This window comes from Chanos chanos, chromosome 10 (genome assembly GCF_902362185.1).
Source record: "Chanos chanos chromosome 10, fChaCha1.1, whole genome shotgun sequence".
In the NCBI taxonomy this organism is placed as follows: domain Eukaryota; kingdom Metazoa; phylum Chordata; class Actinopteri; order Gonorynchiformes; family Chanidae; genus Chanos; species Chanos chanos.
Window position 1 is genome coordinate 38,890,353 of NC_044504.1, and position 22,301 is coordinate 38,912,653.

The window sequence follows — 22,301 nt, forward strand, 5'->3', positions numbered from 1 at the left end:
TAGATTCTGATGTCCACTGACTTGGTGAGAAAGCAAGACATTAAGCACAGCAATGGAAACAATAATTATTTACTTGAAATACACTGCAACACGCAGTAGTGCACAAATTAGGGACACCTCATATAACAAGACACAAAGTATTAATGAGGATTAAAGAGAAAAGTGATATTTAGACACATACAAAGAATCTCTTGTGACACACATCAAAAGAGAGACTCTACCTTCAGGGGGAGAAACTTTCTGTGCAATTGGAGCAATTGTTGGCTCAGATATCTGTGGTGATGGTTTCTTCTCTACAGTAGGCTCTTAAAATAAAAGTATACTATGGTCATAACCTTGAGATTATAGTAAATGGAAAGAATTCACATGGACTTAACAAGATATATAAGTGGAAAACAACACTGAGACACAGTCATGCAACAATAAGAAGCATGTTGCACTACCATAAGACAGACTTCAGATAAGAGCAAAGTATTTTTAAGGTCTCCTAAGCATCCTTTGTGTACCTTTTGTAGAGGAAACAACTTTGTCTGAAACAGGAGTCCTCTCACTTGAGGCTGTCTTGTCTAAGAAGACGTATCACACATTTAAAAAAAATAAATAAATAAATAAAAGAACGAAGACAAGGAAGAAAGACCTATACAAACGACATGCACTCACACACCCACAATAAAAGAAGACATTCCAGTTTTGCTACTGTTGGAAGATTATACATCATAGAACAAGATAAGACAAACAAGGTAAAGAACATGACCAAATATTCAAGATTTGAAGAATTTCATTTAAATACCTTTCAAAGATGTTACGTGTTCTTCGCTTACATTTCTGTCAATCACTTTTGTTATTAGTTGTTGTTTTGGTATCTCTGGTGCTTTTGTAACTGGGATATCTTCTATTGCAGCAGTGGTCTTAACATCATGAATTTCTTGTTTCTTCGGAGTTGTAATTTCTGTCTTTTGGCTAATATGTCTCTGCGGAGGCTCATCTTTTTTGGTAGCCTCTTTATCAGTGGTGACTGTTTTCTTTAGTGATACTTCAGTTTTAAATGAAACTTCTTCCATTTCTTTTTCAGGAACGATTATATCTTGTATTATATCAGCTGCAGAAATTTTCACTGTCTTCTTTTGCACCTCTTTCCTTTCAGTTTGTACTTCCTTTAGTACATCTCCTGGGTGTGAAATTTCCTCAGTCTTCATCATCTTTTCACTCTGTAGTGATTCTATAACACTTTCTTTCTTCTGTAGAATCTCTGACTCCGGTTTCTTCACTTCAGTGATTAGAGATCCTCTTCTTTGAATTTCCTCTTTGTCTGCATAAGAATCTCCTTTTGAATCAGATAAATAAGCTTTTAATGAAACTGTTTCTGTTTCTTTCTTAGCAACAATTATATCTTGTATTGTATCAGCTGCAGAAATTTTCACTGTCTTCTTTTGCACCTCTTTCCTTTCAGTCTGTACTTCCTTTAGTACATCTCCTGGGTGTGAAATTTCCTCAGTCTTCATCATCTTTTCACTCTGTAGTGATTCTATAACGCTTTCTTTCTTCTGTAGAATCTCTGACTCCGGTTTCTTCACTTCAGTGATTAGAGATCCTCTTCTTTGAATTTCCTCTTTGTCTGCATAAGAATCTCCTTTTGAATCAGATAAATAAGCTTTTAATGAAACTGTTTCTGTTTCTTTCTTAGCAACAATTATATCTTGTATTGTATCAGCTGCAGAAATTTTCACTGTCTTCTTTTGCACTTCTTTCCTTTCAGTCTGTACTTCCTTTAGTACATCTCCTGGGTGTGAAATTTCCTCAGTCTTCATCATCTTTTCACTCTGTAGTGATTCTATAACGCTTTCTTTCTTCTGTAGAATCTCTGACTCCGGCTTCTTCACTTCAGTGATTACAGATCCTCTTCCTTGAATGATCTCTTCAGCTGCATAAGAATCCTCTTTTGAATCAGATAAAAACTTACTGAATGACAGAGACTTTTCTGGCTCATAAGACGTTTTCTCTTTATCATGTAAGATTGCCTCTCTTTCACATACTTCCTTTGTCAAAGAAATTATCTCCGTTTTTTCTGATATATCCATTGTATCAATTTTTTGTTTAGTCCTTGATGAAACTGCAAAGATTTTGAAGATAAAAGATGTTTAAGACGTGTAGGCACCATATTGCGGTGGCAGAAGAGTTTCAACACATAATACACAAACAGAATATACGCACAGACAGCCCACAGTTTAAGCACTGAAGAAAGTTTGGTCTGTAAGACTGGAGATAATTAAAATCATTCTGAAAATTATTCAGAATATTATGGAATGAATTGAATGCAAAGGCATTTCTTGTTTCTTTTTTCCATCAGGCTTTTTAAAGAGTAATTTCTGCTGAGCTTACCAAATGACAGATATAGAAATTTAAAGTGAATGCTGCATGCTTCTTTGACTTTATTTTTAATTGCCGTCTCATGACTACACTAATCATTCTCTTATTTAATTTAAATGTGTTTGTTTTTGATCTGCTCAGTTAAAAAGTAAATGCTTTGGGAGAAAAATGTAGGCAGAAAATCAAAAATAACAATATTTTAGCGTAACAATACCCTTGCGTTCCTACAAGATCTCAGGCATACCTCTGGTAGGGACCGCCTCCTTCTCAGGTTTAGCTTCAGGTATTTTCACAGCTGGTACCTCTGTTGGTGTTATTTCAGTCACTTAAGAGATGTAATGTACCAGACAAACAAGCAAGACATGAAGGACAACACAGACACAAGAATAATTGCAAGATTTGTCATGCAAAGATTGACAATAAATTTGATTCTAGACAGCACTGTACATTTTACTGTGCACAGAGTCTAAAGCATCCTGCATTGTGCACACTGACAGTACATAATTATGTTAAATATAAGAGAAAGAGGGGATAAAGAGTGGCGAAGTGGGTTTTTCCCTTTCAGCTAAAGATACCTTTTTGTGGAGGAGTCTCCTTTGCAGGACTATATGCTGGTTCCTGCTTTTTGGTTGGTTCTATCTTTGGTGACACTGCAAGAGAGGGTTCTCTAATTGGTTCTGCCTTTGGCAGCTCTGAAGGACGTGTAGCAGGCTCTGTTTTTTTAGTTGGCTCTACCATCGGCCGCTCCACAAGGACCAGTGCAGGCTCTGGTTTCCCAGTTACTTCTGCTTTAGGAGGCTCCGCAAAGATAACTTCAGGTTCTGTTTTTTTAACTGGCTTTATCTTTGGCAACTCTGACGGAGTAGGCACAGATTCTTTTGTTCTAGTTGGTTCTGGCTTTTGTGGCTCTGCGGGCACTGGAGCCGGCTCTGTTTCTCTAGTTGGTTCTGCCGTTGGTGCTTCTGTTACCTTCACATCTTTTGGTGCTTAAAAAGAAAATTAACTTTCTTACATTTTTTATGCTAAGGCAGCATAATTTGGCACAAATCACACTCAGATAAGTGCTTCAACATGTAAAGATTAAGAAAACATTAAGAGAGAACTTGTTGACAAAGCACCAGACAAACAGACACACCATACAGACCACAAATCACAGATCTAAGAAACTGATGGCACACTCACTCAAGTAACAACATATTAAGGTATTTTAAAGACACAACATCTACAGTGATTTCAAAGGTACCTTGTGTTGGAGCACTAAATGGTCTTTGGGGCAATGTCTCATCTTTCTTTATGCCTAAGTCTGGTTGGGTGGCAGCTTCTGGTTTCTTGGGAGCAGCTGGTTCTTTTAAATAATATTTAAGTTAAGAATAATGCAAAAAATGCATCATAAGACACACACACGCACAAACTAAGAAGTTGAAAGACAGATTTGATTAAAAAAAAAAAAAAACTCAAGAAATGATCAAGAGCTGGTAAGATCCTCCAAAAGAAAGCAATATTCAAAACAACAGACATAGCATTTTGCCATGGGTTACTATTAAGACTTGTTAGTATCACATTGACATGTAACAAATAAGAAATAGAAATAGACAAACACAGTACTAAAGAGGACAGCACATACAAAGAGAAGCTAGCACGTGAAATAAGACAAATAAGCAAGTATCTCAACAATACCTTTAACTGCAGGAACCTCAGCTGTCTTTGCAATTGGTTCAAGCTTTGGTTCAGGCTTTGGCACAGACTTTGCTTCAGGCTTCGGTTCAGGTTTCACTTCAGGCTTTGGTTCAGGCTTCACTTTAGGCTTTGGTTCAGGCTTTGGTTCAGGCTTCGGTTCAGGTTTCACTTCAGGCTTTGGTTCAGGCTTCACTTTAGGCTTTGGTTCAGGCTTCACTTCAGGCTTTGGTTCAGGCTTTGGCTCTGGCTTCACTTCAGGCTTTGGTTCAGGCTTTGGCTCTGGCTTCACTTCTGGCTTCACTTCAGGCTTCACTTCAGGCTTTGGCTCTGGCTTCACCTCAGGCTTTGGTTCAGGCTTTGGTTCAGGTTTCACTTCAGGCTTTGGTTCAGGCTTCACTTCAGGCTTTGGTTCAGGCTTCACTTCAGGCTTTGGTTCAGGCTTCGGTTCAGGCTTCACTTCAGGCTTCGGTTCAGGCTTCGGTACTGGCTTCACCTCAGGCTTTGGTTCAGGCTTCACTTCAGGCTTTGGTTCAGGCTTCACTTCAGGCTTTGGTTCAGGCTTCACTTCAGGCTTCGGCTCTGGCTTTACTTCAGGCTTCGGTTCCGGCTTCACTTCAGGCTTTGGCTCTGGCTTCACTTCAGGCTCTGGTTTAATCTCCAATTTGGGTTCAGCCGTAACTTCAGGTTTCATTTGAGGTGGTACCTGAGGCTTAGATTCAGTGACCACGGCTGTTTCGGGTTTTGGATAATCTTCAGGCAATACAGAATACTGTTAGATCCCAGAAGAGCAGGTGCTGACAGAAACAGCAAAGACTTCCACAAGAACTACATTAAAGAACTAGAAAACAGTGTACTTAGGACATATTTATCACTGTTTAGTTCACAGATACATTTATAAGAATTCATGCATTGAAGACATTTCACATACTGACAAGAAATAAGGATAAAACCTAACTGACTGCACAATATATAAAATTTGACATACTGACATGAATTTTGACAACATATGGTTTAAGTTTCAAGATCTTTAAAAACAGTTACAGACTTTGGTGCACATCAGGGATATGACGATACAAAGAGACATTAACAAGAACTGAGTTAATAATAGACATTAATAAGGACAAAACATTTCTGACAATACCTTTAGGTGTGGAGTAGTCTCTTTCCTCTGTCACTTTCACTTGAGTGATTTTTTCTTCCACTGGTTTACTGACTTCTGGTACTTGAAAATATCACAGTGTCGTGTCAATATTTTACTCTGTTAAAGGCAATATCTCTAAAATCCAGAAGGGTGTGCCAAATTTGGCACACTATAAGGTACATACACTTACAAAGATAGAAGAAAAACATGTACTTTGAGACAAGAAACAGACAAACCCTTTGAGATAGATTCTGAATGAAAAAGACACATTAGCAGCCAGATCTTTGAATACCTTTCTTTGGTGTTGGTGCTTCCTGTACAACTGTTGTATCAGGTTTCTCGTCTGGTTTCTTGAAAACTTCAGGTACTTAAAAAACATTGACTAAGTTAGACTTCAATAGCAACAGCAATCTTTTGTGCATAAGCAACCATGCACTTCCTTCTTTGCAAAAGCGTAATGCAGAGTGTTATAAAGCTTCAGACGAACAAAAAACAAAACAAAACAATGTATGACACATTAACAATTCACACTGACATTCAAGAACTGCCCCCCTCCCATGACACACACACACATTAACACAAACACACACACAAACACAAAAATAGACATTCATACACACCAACAGACAAAGACACAAACACAAAATATTTTGCTCACATAAAAGACTTGAAAAATGGATTACTTGAATACAGGTGACCAAAGAGATTAACAGAGAGCTTAAAAGGGCTAACAGACCAAAGAGCTAACAGAGCTTGACAGAGAGCTTAAAAGGCTTAGCATATGTAAATATTAATAGCGAAGTCTGCGTTAGCGTAGTCAGCCATAAGCTAAGCCTGCTACAAGCATTACTCTCATCGCAATACCTTTTTTAGGTACTTCCTCTGTCATCTCCAATGTTCTTTTGGGTACACTTTCATCAACTGGCTTCTTCGGTTCTGATGAAAAATAATTGAATTTTGTGAACAACAGAATTCTCTCCACTCTTCATAATACAAACAATTTACAGTTCAGGCCTATGAATTCATAGGTTTCATCAGAAACATGAAATATAGTGACAGTTACAAAAGAAACAAAGAAAAAATGATGTGGGGAAAATTATGCCAAACCATAATTTTGCTAAGACTCAAAACCACATAAGCCAGTGGCATATGGACACACAAAAAGAAGAGGTTTAAGTCAAGAGAGACAAAGATGTTGCAGTGCTCATACATAAAGTGAGCATGAACTGTTTCAATTTCAAGGTCTTCATTAGTTGTGCGATACCTTGAGCCGAAGAATAGTCAGATATTACTCTTTCTTCTTGGAATGTCCAGCTCTCATGTGCTAGCATATCAAAGGAAGGCAGTTGATAATCGTTCATACAGAGAAAGAGAAACTTCATAAATTTCAGTCAGAGTGTAAATCAATCAGTTTTGTTACATTAGCTTTTGTGTTTTCACTCGAGTTATTATGTGAGGCTTATTGTGGATGATTAGAAAATTAGCAGAAACCCCCCAAAAAACGCTTATGGGTTAATGATGATGAATGAATTGTAACTGAATGGCATTTTATTTGATAGTTACATGTATTTCAAGCCAGACAGAAAGAAGAAATTGGGATTAAGATGGGAGGGAACGTGTGATGAATGAATTTATGTTAATGATGGAATAGCACACCGGATTACGATACCTGTCAGTTCCATCTTTTCCTCGTAATGATAGTATACGGATGACTCATCTTTTAAATCAGAAATTGTGTTTTTTTAATATCATATATTATATCATAAAAGTATCTAATTAGCAATTATTTAATCTGTTCTTACCTTTAAGGCTAATTACAGGTGATACATCGGGCACGTGTATTGATGTATCGGGGACATCTAAAGATATTGAGAATAATTTAAATATAAAGAATTACCTTCTATTTCAGGTTACTTTGAATCCTAAGTACAGAAAACTCAATGTGTTTAATATTGCTGATTACTAAATTAGTATGAGATTATAAAATCAACTGACAGGAAAATGGAGTTATTGTTTTTGATTAGGTTTCTGACAGATACAATATGAATACTCACCATATTTTGTTCCTAACTCTATCTCTGTGAAAGGAGGTAAAATAACGTTACTGGAGAATCAACACTTAGCTGCGCAGCACATAGTAATTCTCTACTCTAATATTTAGATACCTTTGCCTGACAGATAAAGCTCTGCAGTGCTTTTAGCTTCACCCATCGGCTCCAATCTCGCAATCACTGAGTATACTCCTAAAAGATCAGTGAAGGTGATCAGTATCCAATATTCATTTGTCATGGGATACGAAAAAAAAAATGTTCTGCTTCTTTTAAATGAACACACCTTCATCTTCAGTGGTGACATTGCGAATGGTCATAAAGTGACGTCGACCTTCACGTCGGAAGGTATATTTTGGGCTCTCCTTAAGTTCCCATGAGTCTTTGTACCAGGAAACAACAGCGTTGTCAAAAGAAACCTCACATTCAAATGTCGCAGATTGGCGCGATTTCACCACAATGTTCTGGATACGTTTAGTGAACTGAATTTGCTCCGCTAAAACAGATAACGGGACAAGATTGGGATCACTTTTTAGATATTGTCAGGTCAATGGTTTCAGTCGTTTAAGCATCAGCAGCACAGAACGAAGAGGAAAATTGGTGTTTTCCCAAAGGTTTTGGATACAACCACTATTTTAACCTTAACATAACATTAAGGCCTTCAAAATAGTGTTGTCAAAAGAGTGAAGAACAAAGATCCAGTAGCAGACTAAGTATTTGTAAGAGACAAAATTCAGAAGAGGAAAGAGGTTAGTAAAATATAATGATATCAGTTAGTTTCATCTGGAAGAAATATGACCAATAGTAAAATATAAACCCATGGATCAGCTCACATTTCTGCAAATTATTAACAAAGTCACATGCTGTTTTCTATTTTCAGCACTAAATTCAAGAGGAGCACCTGTTTTACCTTAATACATGACAGGATCATTAAGTTAATTAACTGAAAAGCAGGAGGTAATGGAAAGAAAATAACTTACCCAAAACGGTTAGTTTGGCACTGGAGATATGCGGGCCACAAACAACACGGTAATTGCCCTGGTCACTGGACTGACAGTTCTTGATCTTCAGTATGTGACGATCACCAAACACTTTGATTTCGTACTTGTTATTGGTTTCAAGCTTCTGTGTGTCTTTGTACCAGGACAATGAAATCTCTGGGTAGTTGATCTTAATTTCACACTCAAACACTGCCTCTTTGTTTACTTGTGTTGTTTGGTCAGTGATGTCATTCACCAGGGAGACAGGCTGTAGCAAGGAAATATGATGAATCCAAATATGTATTATTTACTATTTATTGTAATGTAACTTATGAAGTATTGATACAATGGTTCTTTCACCCTGTAGCATACCTCAGTCTGTTCCATTCTCTTTTGCAAATCAGACACAAGCTTCTCCAAATCCTCATCAGATTCTCTTCCTCCACGTTCACTTTCCTGATTCAAGGATACAAAGACAACATCTCTATGTACTGTTGATTTATGCCAAAAATGAATGAACAGTAAAAAAGAAAAATAATAATAACAATAAAATATACCGGTCTTCCACTTTCCTCTCCTCTCTCCTTCTTCAGAAATTCTATTGCCTGAAGAAGTCCTCTGTAGTCAGTGATTCCATACATACGAGCATATTTTTCATATTCTTTAGGGTCAACATTTCTCAGCAACTCTACAATGTCAATGTCTTTGTCCTCCTTTGGACTTTTCTGCTTCGATGGTGTCCTGCACAAAACAGTTAAGATAAAGATTTTAGCTTTTAAAAAACGCTCAATTATGATTTGTTTATACGTTTATACGTTTTAATAATTCCTGAGAACTTCAGACAGGACACTTACTTCTTCAGTTTCACCACCTCAGGTCCAGCCTCTTTCTTTTGATCAACATGCAAGTCAGTGCTGCACTCAATTTCTCCATGTTTATTAGATGCAACACATCTGTACTGTCCAGAGTCAGACTTGGTCACCTCTTTGATCTCCAGCTTGGCCTCTTGGCCTTTTTGTTCAATGGTGACACGACCACCATGAGTGATCTGTCTCCATTTACCCTTCATCCATTTCACATTGGGAATAGGGTCTCCCCCAACTTTGGCAATGAAAGTGGCTGTGCCCTCTGTAAGTCAGAATAAAATATGAAATTACTTCCTTTTTCACTGACTAAGAAATCTGGGCATGATAATATTAAAGAGTAATACTCACTCTCTGTTACATGTGCACTCTTAGGCTCTTCAATGAAGAACAAGTTGTCAAGCTTCTTTACTGGCTGAGGTGCTGCCGGGGTGGCCTCAGCAGGTTTTTGGACTGCTGCAGTTTTTTCTAATTGAAATTAAAAAAAAAAAAAAAAAAGTAAAATCACTGTTCAAAATAAAAAGATGGACTTTTTTAAATACACTTTTTAAAAACACTTTCAACTCTTTAAACTCTCTCAATTCCTCTCTTGTCATCATATTGAGTAGACCTGAAAAAAAAATCTAAAAAACCTGGATCCAAAATAATATCAAGAAAATATGAATGAAGAGTGAAAACATTTGAAGAGTGAAACACATTCTGACACAGAAGATGAGATTACAGTTTAAAAGAGCTATGTGTAGTTAGAAAATTCATTGTAAGAACGAAAAGGTTTCTTGCCTATGTTCATTAACTCGAAGATACTGTATAAAGAATGAAGGGTATTATTGTAAAGCTGAGATGTTTACACAATTAAATATGAGATTTTATGTTGCTAAGAGAGGGCTGAACCATCAAAACAAACAGGAAAAACTGCTGGTCACTGCATGAAAGACAGCTTTGAGAGGGATGCTGTGTGTGTGTGTGTGTGTGTGTGTGTGTGTGTGTGTATAGAGAGAGAGAGTGAGAGAGAGAGAGAGATACAGATATAGATAGACAGACAGATAGATAGATAGATAGATAGATAGATAGATAGATAGATAGATAGATAGATAGATAGATAGATAGATAGATAGATAGACAGATAGCTATTTCTCCTCCAATTCAGATACTTTATGTACCTTTTACAGTCACTTTGGACTTGCAGAATTCACTACCAGCTTCATTGGTTGCTTTGCACAGATAGTCTCCTGCATCTGTTTTTGCCACATGAACAATCTCCAAAGTGGCAGTGCCATTAACAAATGTAGTTTTGATGTTGGCAGACGATGACAATTCTCTTCTGTCCTTCATCCACTGAATCTTCAAGGGAGATGACCCACAGACATGGCAGCTTAGGCTCAATTTCTCACCCTCATTCACGGTTACAGGTTTCAGGGGCAAGTCAAAGGTTGGGGGTGCTTTTGCCTCTGTATTTTGTGGGGGGGGGGGGGGGGGGGTGAGGACGGTTAATGTAGTTAATATTTTGACATAATACAAAATAACATTACATGTGAAATCAACAGCACATAGTCAACAACATGTCAAATAATCATCAGAAGAGCAAGTTTTTAACAAAATAATAATAAATATACAGGTAAACATAAAAAATTGTGTCAAAAAGCAAACAAGATGAGGAAAGACAAGCAGTGAAGGGAAAATGAACGAAGAGTAAATACAGAGAAAAAAAATGAAGAGATGAAACAGAAGAGGTAAGAATAAGACCAAGATATAAATACAAGAAAACACCTCTACCTGTGATGTTGACAGACACCTGACAGGAGGCGGTGCCAACTTCATTGGAGGCTTTACATAAGTAAGTACCGCTCTCTGAGGGGCGGGACTTCTTGATGCAAAGCACAGCCACATTGTTCTTGAATGACATCTCATAAAGGTCAGAAGAGTAGATTTCACTATTATTTTTTAACCAGCTAATGCTGATTGGCTGAGATCCAGACACACGAGCCTCAATCTTCACCATCTTCCCCTCAGTATCCTCAATGTGTTCTGAGGGTACCTTGGTGAATTTTGGTGGAATTTTACGCTCTGTAAAAAAGGAAACATTAGGATAAATTTTCATGAAACAAATAACTCTGAATCATTTTTAAATCGAGAGGTGTGATACCTTTCACAGTTAGCTTTGAGGAACATGAATCCTCTCCGATTTCATTACTAGCATGGCAAGAATAAAACCCAGAGTCTGCTTTATCTGCCCTCAATATAGTCAAGCGGGGTGAGCTGTCAGCAAAGGATATCTTATAATTTCCCCCAGTACGAATAGTCTTGTGATCCTTTGACCATGTGACTTTTATTGGCAAAGATCCTGTTATGTGGCAATCTAACTCCACACAATCTCCCACTGTAACATCCAGAGGTAAAAGCTTTTTATCAAAGAAAGGAGGATATCTTGAATCTAGAGGGTAAAAAGAAAAGCGTAGAAAATGAGAATGTAAAAAAGATGTACTGTTCACTAAAATGTAACAAGATGTCATCTGCGATCTAAAACAAACCTTTAAGTGTGAGTCTGGCTCTGCATGAAGCAGTTCCAATTCTATTTGTTACAATGCAAGAGTATTCTCCAGAGTGTCTCTTTTCACCTTTATTTATTTTTAGGACAGAAATATGATCACTGAAGGTAATACAGTACTCAGGACCATTTTTCAAAGGTTTGCCATCTTTAAGCCAAGAAACTTCCAAAGGAAAGGATCCTAAAATGTGACACTCAAATTCAACTGGCTGTCCTTCACTTTGCTGAATGTTACTGATTTTCTTAAGGAAACTCGGTGGTGTTTTGTCATCTGAAAAGGAGAAGATCCAAAGGCAAGGCAGACAGAGTGGTTACTGTTGGAAAACTGATCCTTTTGCAATGCTTTTAAGAATCCACTGTGGATACTAACCTGTTCCTGTTACTGTTCTTGTTACTGTTACAGGCTCTGTTTCTGTTCTTGTTCCTACAGTTACTTGAGCATGACAGATGTCTGTTCCGTCATCATTTGAAACTTCACATGAGTATCTTCCTGGAGTGTCTTCATTGCACTCATGTAGACATTCCAAGATGCAGGTGTTTCCAATGACTTTAGTATTGTATCTATAAGAGGCGTAGAGCTGTTTGCCATCCTTGTACCATGTGACAAACAGCTTTGGAATTCCAGTAAAGGAGCACTCAAGTCTCAGTTTCTGACCACTTTGAAGAGAAATATCTGACAGCTTCTTCACAAAACGTGCAGGTCCTGAGAAAAATACCACCGGTCATGTTTAAAAGCTGTCATCCTATGTAATGTTTTGAAAAATACTGCAAGGGTTTATGCTTAGTTAAAAACTTTCTGAAAATCAATGTAATATTCTTAAAAAACGAAGGTATATGAGAATCGAGTGTATCATACTGACCGGATACTGCAGTCACTTGGGCATGACAGATATCTGTTCCATATTTATTCGTGACTTCGCAAGAGTATTTTCCAGTAGTTTCTTTTGTGCACTCATGTAGACATTCCAAGATACAGGTGTTCCCTATGACTTTAGTATTGTATCTATAAGAAGCGTAGAGCTGCTTGCCATCCTTGTACCATGTGACAAACATTTTTGGAGCTCCAGTGAATGTGCACTCAAGTCGCAATTTTTTGCTCATTGCAATTGTCATGTCCTTAAGCTTCTGCTCAAAGCGGGCTGGTTCTGAGAGAAAAAAAATGATATTAATAAGCCAGATTAGATACTTGCCACAAACTGGTTAAGTTCTGCAAATAAATGAACGGTCTTCAAATAAATTACCAGTATATTTTTCTAGTAACTAATAAATGCTCTTTTAAGCTGATTCGGAAGGCAGGCATGGTCTAAAAGCATCAAATTAATGCATTATTAATTAATTAAATTATGCTGTAGCATGGTAGTAAACACCATCTAAGCGACATGCAGACTGTCATTGCAATATCAAAAGTTTGTCAAAATGTGGATGTATATAATATGTGGATGTATATGTAGTGACTAAAATGATGAAAAGATAGTAACTGTCAAATAGAAGAGCATCTCTGAGGATCCAGTACTATATACACACCTGTCACAGTAGTAATTTGTGCATGACAGATATCTTTTCCGAAGGCATTTGAAACTTCACAAGAGTACTTCCCAGTAGTTTCCTCGGTACATTCATGTAGACATTCTAAGATGCAGGAGTTGGATGTGACTTTAGTATTGTATCTATAAGAAGCATAGACCTGTTTGCCATCCTTGTACCAAGTTACAAATATCTTTGGAGCTCCAACAAAAGTGCATTCAAGTCGTAGCCTCTGGGTTGTTGGGATTTTCATGTCCTTCAACTTCGTCACAAAGCAGGCAGGTTCTAGGGAACAGCATTGAACTGATTAAATGATGGCCATTGGAGAGGCACCATAAAATATCCCAGAGACAGCCACATGCTCGCTATTACAATGAGGTTAGATATGGGATAAGAATCTGGTTTCGTATCGATAACAGGAATTTTAAACTGTAAAAAGGAGACGTGTTCCAAAGTCTGCACAATGCATGCACTTAACCGAGTGAATAGCAACCAATCAAAATTACACAACTGCAGACAGCAGAGTATGTGACTTATCCAAAAGGTCAATTACTCAACATGAAGTTCAGTTAAGCAACAAAAATGGCTCAGTCAGAAAAGATGAGTTTCAAAAACACGGACAACTTAACAAACGTATCTAATGGAACTCTAAGTAAGCATGCTAACACTGGAAGAAACGTCAACAAACAAACTCAGTCATTACCAACCCAAAGATCAAATCACCATCATCCCAAACTGCATGCTGACCATGACAGTAATATGAATTTGCAGGCCAAATATTTACTTTGACGAAACAAAATTTCAAACTGACAGAGATCACGCAATAAACACCCACAGTCCAGAATAATATACTAACCCGTCACTGCTGTCACTTGAGCATGACAGATATCAGATCCATAAATATTTGAGACTTCGCAAGAATATTTTCCAGTTGTTTCTTTTGTGCACTCATGTAGACATTCCAAGATACAGGTGTTCCCTATGACTTTAGTATTGTATCTATAAGAAGCGTAGAGCTGTTTGCCATCCTTGTACCATGTGACGAACAGTTTTGGGGCTCCAGTGAAAGTGCACTCGAGTCTCAGTTTTTTGCTCATTGGGATAGAAATATCACTCAGCTTCTTCACAAAACGGGCAGGTTCTGAGAGGAACAGTTCAAAATTGGTAAAATTACTTTTATGTTTGGAAACAAAGGAATATCATCTCCAGGAAAATATTACTTTAAAAAGTAATCAACTTTATAAAAGGAATAACGTGAAAACCAAAAAAGCCTCGGGGGAAGGACGTAGCATACGAACCTGTTACTGCAGTGACCTGAGCATGGCAGATATCAGATCCATAGACATTTGAAACTTCACAAGAATATTTTCCAGTGCTTTCTTTGCTGCACTCATGTAGACATTCCAAGATGCAAGAGTTCTCAGTGACTTTGGTATTGTATCTATAGGAGGCATACAGCTGTTTTCCGTCCTTGTACCATGTGACAAACATTTTCTGTGCGCCAGTGAATGTGCATTCAAGTCTTAATTTTTTTGTCATGGGTATTTTCATGTCCTTCAGCTTCTTCACAAAGTGTGGAGCATCTACGAGGAATAGCACAATTGTAAATCAGGATCATTATGAAAGACGCACACAGATAAAATACTTTCAATAACACGTTGGTCAGTATTAATTGTTGGTGAATCTTGTATAAATTTCTGAATGAAAAATGGAAATCAGGTGTGCAGAATTTATACAATAAAATAAGCACTAAAAAGAGAGACCAAAGTGACAAAGAATCCAGGAGTACAAACTGACCAGACACTGTGGTTACTTGAGCAGAGCAGATATCACTTCCGTAGGCATTTGAAACTTCACAAGAGTAACTTCCTGGAGTGTCTTTGTTACACTTGTGTAGACATTCCAAGATGCAGGTGTTTCCAATGACTTTTGTGTTGTATCTGTATGAGGCATAGAGCTGTTTGCCATCCTTGTACCATGTGACAAACATTTTTGGAGCTCCAGTGAATGTGCACTCCAATCTTAATTTGTTGCTCATTGGGACAGAAATGTCAGCCAGCCTCTTCACAAAACGGGCAGGCTCTGGGAGAAAAAGTATTATAGTTTATAATTCATTTCAGCATTCTGATGGTGGCACCAAAGAAATATCCTATTGGAGGTGTTTACCATTACAACAACAACACTAGAAATTGTTCCCTTAACATAGTTTTTCCTCTCTGAAGTGTAAATCAAGATCTATGGTAGAAAAAACACCAAAGCATCTCCTGGAAATCTGTGCAATATACGAACCTGTCACTACAGTCACTTGAGCATCACAAATGGCAGTTCCGTGAGCATTTGAAATCTCACAAAAGTATCTTCCTGTTGTCTCTTTGGTACATTCATGAAGGTACTCCAATATGCAGGAGTTTTGTGTGACTTTGGTATTGCATCTATATGAGGCGTAGATCTGTTTTCCATCCTTGTACCATGTGACAAACATTTTCTGTGTACCAGTGAATGTGCATTCCAGTTTAAGTTTCTGTCCCAGTGGGATAGTTCTGCCCTTCAGCATCTTCACAAAACGAGGAGCATCTGAGAGGAAGAGCATTTCAAAATTCTGTTATTTTAATCACAGTCGGAAGGGGTCTCTCTTTTTATGTAAGTATAAAAATATGAAACAAGTTTATGAAAACTTGAGGTCCGTTTGAAAAAAAGAAAGTGTGAATGTTGAAAACTGACTCTACAGTATGCAAGTCTAATATCACTGTCAAGTTCCTTGTATCATTTACAAACCTGGCACTGTGGTTACTTGGGCATGACAGATATCGGTTCCATAAGTATTTGTAACTTCACAAGAGTATCTTCCTGGAGTGTCTTTGTTACAGTCATGTAGACATTCCAAGATGCAGGTGTTTCCAATGACTTTAGTATTGTATCTATAAGACGCGTAGAGCTGTTTGCCATCCTTGTACCATGTGACAAACATTTTTGGAGCTCCACTGAAGGTGCACTGAAGTCGCAATTTGTTGCTCATGGGGACAGCAATATCATTTAGCTTCTTTTCAAAACGAGCTGGTTCTGAGAAAAACGTTGAAACAGTGACAAAACTGTTATAATGATGAGAAGGAGCAGAGGGTAACACTCTTATAACATATGCTGACCACTATCTTCACATGGGCTAACTTGCTAAGAAGTTGCTATTTTTTAACAAAGAAAAAAAAATGTATTGTTTGAAGTGTTAAGCTGCTTCAGTAAAACGTGAAATAGTATACGAACCTGTCACTGCTATCACATCAGCATGACAGATGTCAGTTCCGTAAGCATTTGATACTTCACATGAGTATCTTCCTGTAGTCGCATGGGTACATTCATGGAGGCACTCCAAGATACAGGAGTCCCTTGTCACTTTGGTATTGTATCTATAAGAGGCATAAAGCTGCGTGCCATCTTTATACCATGTAACGAACATTTTCTGAGCCCCAGTAAAAGTGCACTCCAACCTCAACTTCTGGCTCATTGGAATAATCGTGTCCTGGAGTTTTCTCACAAACCGAGCAGGTTCTAAGTAAAATAGTGCGAATTGCATAAAATTAATGCTGTAGTCATGAATCAAGGTATCAAGAATTTTTAAGGTGCATGTTGAACGAGTTTGAAAATAAATAAAGGGAATCCAGTAGAGCATACACACCTGTAACAGCAGTCACTTGGGCATGACAGATGTCAGTTCCATAAGCATTTGAGACTTCGCAAGAGTATTTTCCAGTTGTTTCTTTTGTGCACTCATGTAGACATTCCAAGATACAGGTGTTCCCTATGACTTTAGTATTGTATCTATAAGAAGCGTAGACCTGTTTGCCATCCTTGTACCATGTAACAAACATTTTTGGAGCTCCAGTGAAGGTACATTCAAGTCGCAACTTTTTGCTCATGGGTATCTTCATGTCGCTCAGCCTTCTCTCAAAGCGGGCAGGTTCTGAGGGTAACAGCATGAAATTGATCAATTTTACATGCAGCTCCCAAGGCTTATTGTTGTGAGCAAAATAACCAACCATAAATATCAGATGGTCAGTTTAAAAATGTATGGGGAAACAAAGTGTATGTATTTTCAAAAAAAAAAAAGTATATTTTTTGAGAAAGCCATGCTTCACCAGGATTCAGAATAACATACAAACCTGTCACTGCAGTCACTTGAGCATGACAGATATCTGTTCCGTAAATGTTTGAAACTTCACAAGAGTATCTTCCTGTAGTTTCTTCAGTACACTCATGTAGACATTCCAAGATACAGGAGTTGGAAGTTACTTTTGTATTATATCTGTAAGAGGCGTAGACCTGTTTTCCATCCTTGTACCACGTGACAAAAATTTTGGGGGCTCCAATGAATGTGCATTCAAGTCGCAATTTTTTGCTCATTGGGACAGAAATGTCACTGAGCCTCTTCACAAAATGTGCAGGTTCTAAAGGGAACATTATCAGATCAGTTTATTGTTATCGTCGTTATGAGGACAACAACCAGAGAAATAAAATCCTTATCAATAGCCTTAGCAGAAGTCAAACTGTTTGGAGCAACAGTATCAAAATTATCAAAAAAGTATCAAAAAAGAAATACATTATACTGCAAGATAACTATCCAGGTCAGTGAGTATCCACAGTAGTATACAAACCTGTCACTACTTTCACTTGAGCGTGACAAATATCAGTTCCATCCACATTTGAAACTTCACAGGAGTATCTTCCAGCAGTGTCCATCTTGGTGTCATGTAGACATTCCAAGATGCAGGTGTTCCCTATGACTTTAGTATTGTATCTATAAGAAGCGTAGAGCTGTTTGCCATCCTTGTACCATGTGACGAACAGTTTTGGGGCTCCAGTGAAAGTGCACTCGAGTCTCAGTTTTTTGCTCATGGGGATCACCATGTCCTTCAACTTCTTGACAAAGCGTGCAGGTTCTGAGAACAGTATTCATTTTGTTAAATTGGTATCATCAAGATTGCAAGCACCAGAGAGATATCATCCAAAGGAACATGCAGAGCATGTTCAGGGGGTCTGTAAGTTTATATCAATATATATAGGATTTGTTTAAATTTATTTTCGAATCGTATACAAACCTGGCTCTGCAGTCACTTGGGCATGACAGATATCTGTTCCATATTTATTTGAGACTTCGCAAGAGTATTTTCCAGTTGTTTCTTTTGTGCACTCATGTAGACATTCCAAGATACAGGTGTTCCCGATGACTTTAGTATTGTATCTATAAGAAGCGTAGAGCTGTTTGCCATCCTTGTACCAAGTGACGAACATTTTTGGAGCTCCAGTGAATGTGCATTCAAGGCGTAACTTTGTACTCATAGGGATACAAATATCCCATAGTGTCTTCACAAGGCGAGCGGGTTTAGGTTCTGTGAGGAAAAGCAATGCATCGAATTACATCACCTTCATTAACAAAAGCCCCCAAAAAGACATATTTTGTAAATACATATTTGCATAGTTGTCACTGCTGAAGAAAATCTGGCTCAGTTTTTCAAAACTTCACAATGAACTGCACTCTATGAGAGGGGTAGGAAAAAATGAGATCCCAGTAGAGTATTCTAATCTGTAACTATGTCAGGTCAGTCTCAAACTTTCCCACTAGCATCTTCCATGAGTGGCCTTGTTGCTTCCATGCAGACTTTCCAAGGTGCAGAGGTGTTCAGTCACTTTTTCACTGGCTCTTCTTGGGATTGGGAAGTCCATCAGTGGTTTATGAAAGTATGCATGTTTTCAGAAGACTATAAGGTTCATTTTCCCATTGTTACTGGATATTACCAGAGCCACTAGGAAACAGACTGTAATGAAATGGACTATCGCACATTCAATTCAAATAGGTTTTACACATCACCAGACAAGAAAGGATCACAGAAATTTGACCAAACTGTTCTTTGAGCATGACAAATGTCAAACCAAACTTCACAAACTCAGTGTAATTCCAAAGCAGACATGCCTTGCACTTCCACTACAAAACCCGGTAACTCCAACAGAACCAGCAACACAAAAAATTCAGACCCGGAGCAAACATTTTGATCTGTTCTCCAACACATTCCAACAGTCAAGAAAGCTTTTGACTGGTCAAGACATTCCAGCAATGACACATGAAGAAACAGTAACATTCAAATCAAAAGCCTAAGACGAAAAATGGTCCATCCATCATCCAGCCATGGAAAAAGAGACATTTTATTTTCAAATCCATGCAGCATCCCATGCATTTGGATACAATACTGAAAGAAATTTGGGGCAAATCCACTTATCCAAGTCATTCCACAAAGACGTGTCTGATACTTCAGTAGTTAACTAGGAGGAAACAGCACATTCGCCAAGACTTCGATGAAAGGTTATTTATACACAGTGACAAAACAATATCCAGTTTAGGGGAATTCATTGAATCCATTCAAATCATGCTGATGGAATCCTTCAGCCCTCCTTTGACAATATAAGCTGTTCCAGCTGTTTCAGCCTTCCTGTTAAAGCTTCACTCAGAATTCAGAATCCATTGTGTTTTTGGTTGAAAGAATCTCAACATGAGCCAGTAAACAAAAGGCTGATATCCTGTAGCTGCTATGATGTCAGTAATCAGATGGTCATTTGTATAAATTGCACGTATAAAATATGAAAAACGGATGCTGAGAAAGTCTAAAGTGACCAATTTCTTGTGATGAGAAAAAGAACCGATTTAAAAACAAAACCTGGAGATTGGGGAAGTGACAGATGAGAAGTGACAAGAAGAAACACCTACACTGAGGGATTGATGATACTGAGGCCTCGAGTCATGTGACTCAAGAAAGCGTGAAAGTGTGTGAAGAAAAGGCGTAATTTCCAAGAAGATATGTCAAAATCAACTGATCAATTTCATCAAAGTGTTGATTTTACAATCAGTGAAATGGAAGGAAACTGCATTTTAGCTGTGTAATCTGTGTGTGTGCAGTGTGTTTTAATTGTGGTGCATCAAGGTTACAACCTACCTCCTCTGCATTTTGATATCAAGATCAGCAGAATCACAGATAACCATGCAGAAATATGCCAATGTGAGGAGCTTGTTCAGATGCCCAGAAACATCAAACAAATATTGTTACTTTTTTTAGCGTAATCATACCGCATTGCATGTTAGTAAAAGCAGGCCTGTTAATACTGACAAAACCTTCTGGCAGTTTCTGAAGAGACTTTCTATGTCTGGTTCATTAATAGACACTGACCTCCCAAAATAGTGATTGAATCTGAAGAAGTTTTTCCTACTTCATTTGGTACATAACACTGGTATTGTCCAGAGCCTGCACTTCCAAAAGAATGTTCATCCAAACTAGTAACTGAGCCTTGAGAAAGAATTCTGTGCTCTTTATGAGAAATATCCATTTTCTTTTTCTTAAACCAGTTTATTTCAAATGGGCCAGGGCCAACAACATCACATTCAAGCATTGCACTGGTCTCTCTCATGGCCTCCAACATATGCAATTCTTTCCTCAAAGAAGAAGGTTCTGAGAATAAAAATGGAATCAGTTTCATTGCATTTTACCAATATATCTCTGATTTCTATCAACACTACTATAATCAATACCACTTTACCACTGTCACAAACCTTGAACAGTCAAGCGAGTGCTGCAGCTCTCACAACCAGCTTCATTTAGTATTTCGCATGTGTAATTTCCACTATCTGATGCACTAAGATCTGCAATCTCCAATGCAGCAAGCCCTCCTTCAAAAGTAGTTTTGTATTTTTCATTAGCAATAATAAGTTTGTCATTCATGAACCATGTGACATGGAGTTCAGGTGATCCATTCACTTTACATTGCAAGTTTGCAGATGTGCCTTGCTTTGCAAGGATCTTGGGCTCCAGTCTCTTGACAAAAGTTGGAGGCTCTGAAAGGTATATTGAGTGGCAATAATTATATCTGATTTGCAGGATAGTTAAATATCTAAAGATTTGGCAGGAGAAGATACATTTATTGAACAGTTAAACTGCAAGCCTTGTCTGTCTGTTCCAGTCTTTACGCACATAAATTTGAATTCTTGCAGATATCTAATGCTTCCAACATAAAGCATGTTATCTGACTGCAGACTTACCTTGTATGGTCACCATGGCTGAATATTTTGCGCTTCCAGCATCATTAACAGCAGTGCAAAGATACAGTCCTGAATCTTTTAGTTGGACCCTTTGAATTTCAAGACTTGCCACTTTATTTTTAAAAGAAAGTTTACAGTCCACTGTGTTATGGACCTTCTTGCCATCCCTAGTCCAAGTGATGGTCACTCCAGTGTCATTATCCACATGACATTCAAGATGGAGTGGTTTACCCACAGGTATACGCATTGAGTCAAAAGTCTGTACAAAGTTTGGTTTATCAATAATGGTCAGCTCAGTGCTGCACGTGGCTTTCCCAGCCCTGTTTGATGCCTTGCAAAGGTATGTACCCTGATCAGTTAATTTAAGTTTCATTATTTCAAGAGAGTATTTGTCCCCATCTGAAGAAGTTCTGTAATTAATCGCTGGAGTGATGTAAATGTCGTCTTTGTACCAGAAAACTTTCATGGGGGAAGATCCAGTAATTATGAACTGAATTAATGCTCGGTTTCCAACATATAAAGTCATTGGTTTAGATTTTGACATAAAGACAGGTGGGGATAGCACTACAAAAAAGATTGAAGTAGACAAAAAACAAAAGAATGATCTTGTCAATCTTCTGAATGTGTCATTGTACACTAATCAGCTCTATTACATTATGTACAACATAGAAAAATGCCAAATCACATTGCTACAAAATTTTGGAAGATTTTTTTGAACATGCTTCAGATGATTTGCAGATCAAATAAAAATCTTGCCACTGATAAGCAAAGCTAGCAAAAATAAATTCATGTCACCTACCCATGACGTTCAGAGAAGCAGAACAACTGTCACTGCCATGTTGGTTTGAAGCTCTGCAGGTGTATTCTCCACTGTCATCTTTGGTTGGGTTCAGGACCTCCAGCGATGACGTGTGATAACGGCTAATGATCCTGTACTTGTCACTCTGTCTGATCTCAGAGCCAGACTTGAACCACTTGAAGGTGACGTTTGGTGCCTCTTCAGTCTCACATTCAAACTTGGCAGGGCTGCCAACAGTCACCTCCAGGGGATGGATTTTTTGCCTAAAAACAGGTGGCACTAT

At 37.9% G+C, this 22,301-nt stretch overlaps 1 protein-coding gene across 1 annotated transcript in view; it reads right to left on the minus strand.

Annotated features, from left to right (window-relative positions):
* The window catches only part of ttn.1 (titin, tandem duplicate 1), a 137,423-nt gene that overhangs the window by 88,223 nt on the left and 26,899 nt on the right, over positions 1-22,301 (minus strand). The window contains 25 exon segments of the mRNA XM_030787649.1: positions 222-305; positions 4,045-4,623; positions 5,186-5,266; positions 5,478-5,543; positions 6,050-6,121; positions 6,450-6,509; positions 6,855-6,902; positions 6,988-7,044; positions 7,240-7,263; positions 7,351-7,428; positions 7,520-7,761; positions 8,210-8,481; positions 8,586-8,669; positions 8,771-8,954; positions 9,068-9,341; positions 9,428-9,544; positions 10,237-10,524; positions 10,850-11,145; positions 12,045-12,324; positions 12,482-12,766; positions 14,002-14,286; positions 16,816-17,100; positions 17,300-17,584; positions 18,236-18,526; positions 22,019-22,297. Of these exon segments, the coding sequence (XP_030643509.1) occupies positions 222-305; positions 4,045-4,623; positions 5,186-5,266; positions 5,478-5,543; positions 6,050-6,121; positions 6,450-6,509; positions 6,855-6,902; positions 6,988-7,044; positions 7,240-7,263; positions 7,351-7,428; positions 7,520-7,761; positions 8,210-8,481; positions 8,586-8,669; positions 8,771-8,954; positions 9,068-9,341; positions 9,428-9,544; positions 10,237-10,524; positions 10,850-11,145; positions 12,045-12,324; positions 12,482-12,766; positions 14,002-14,286; positions 16,816-17,100; positions 17,300-17,584; positions 18,236-18,526; positions 22,019-22,297 (4,896 nt within the window).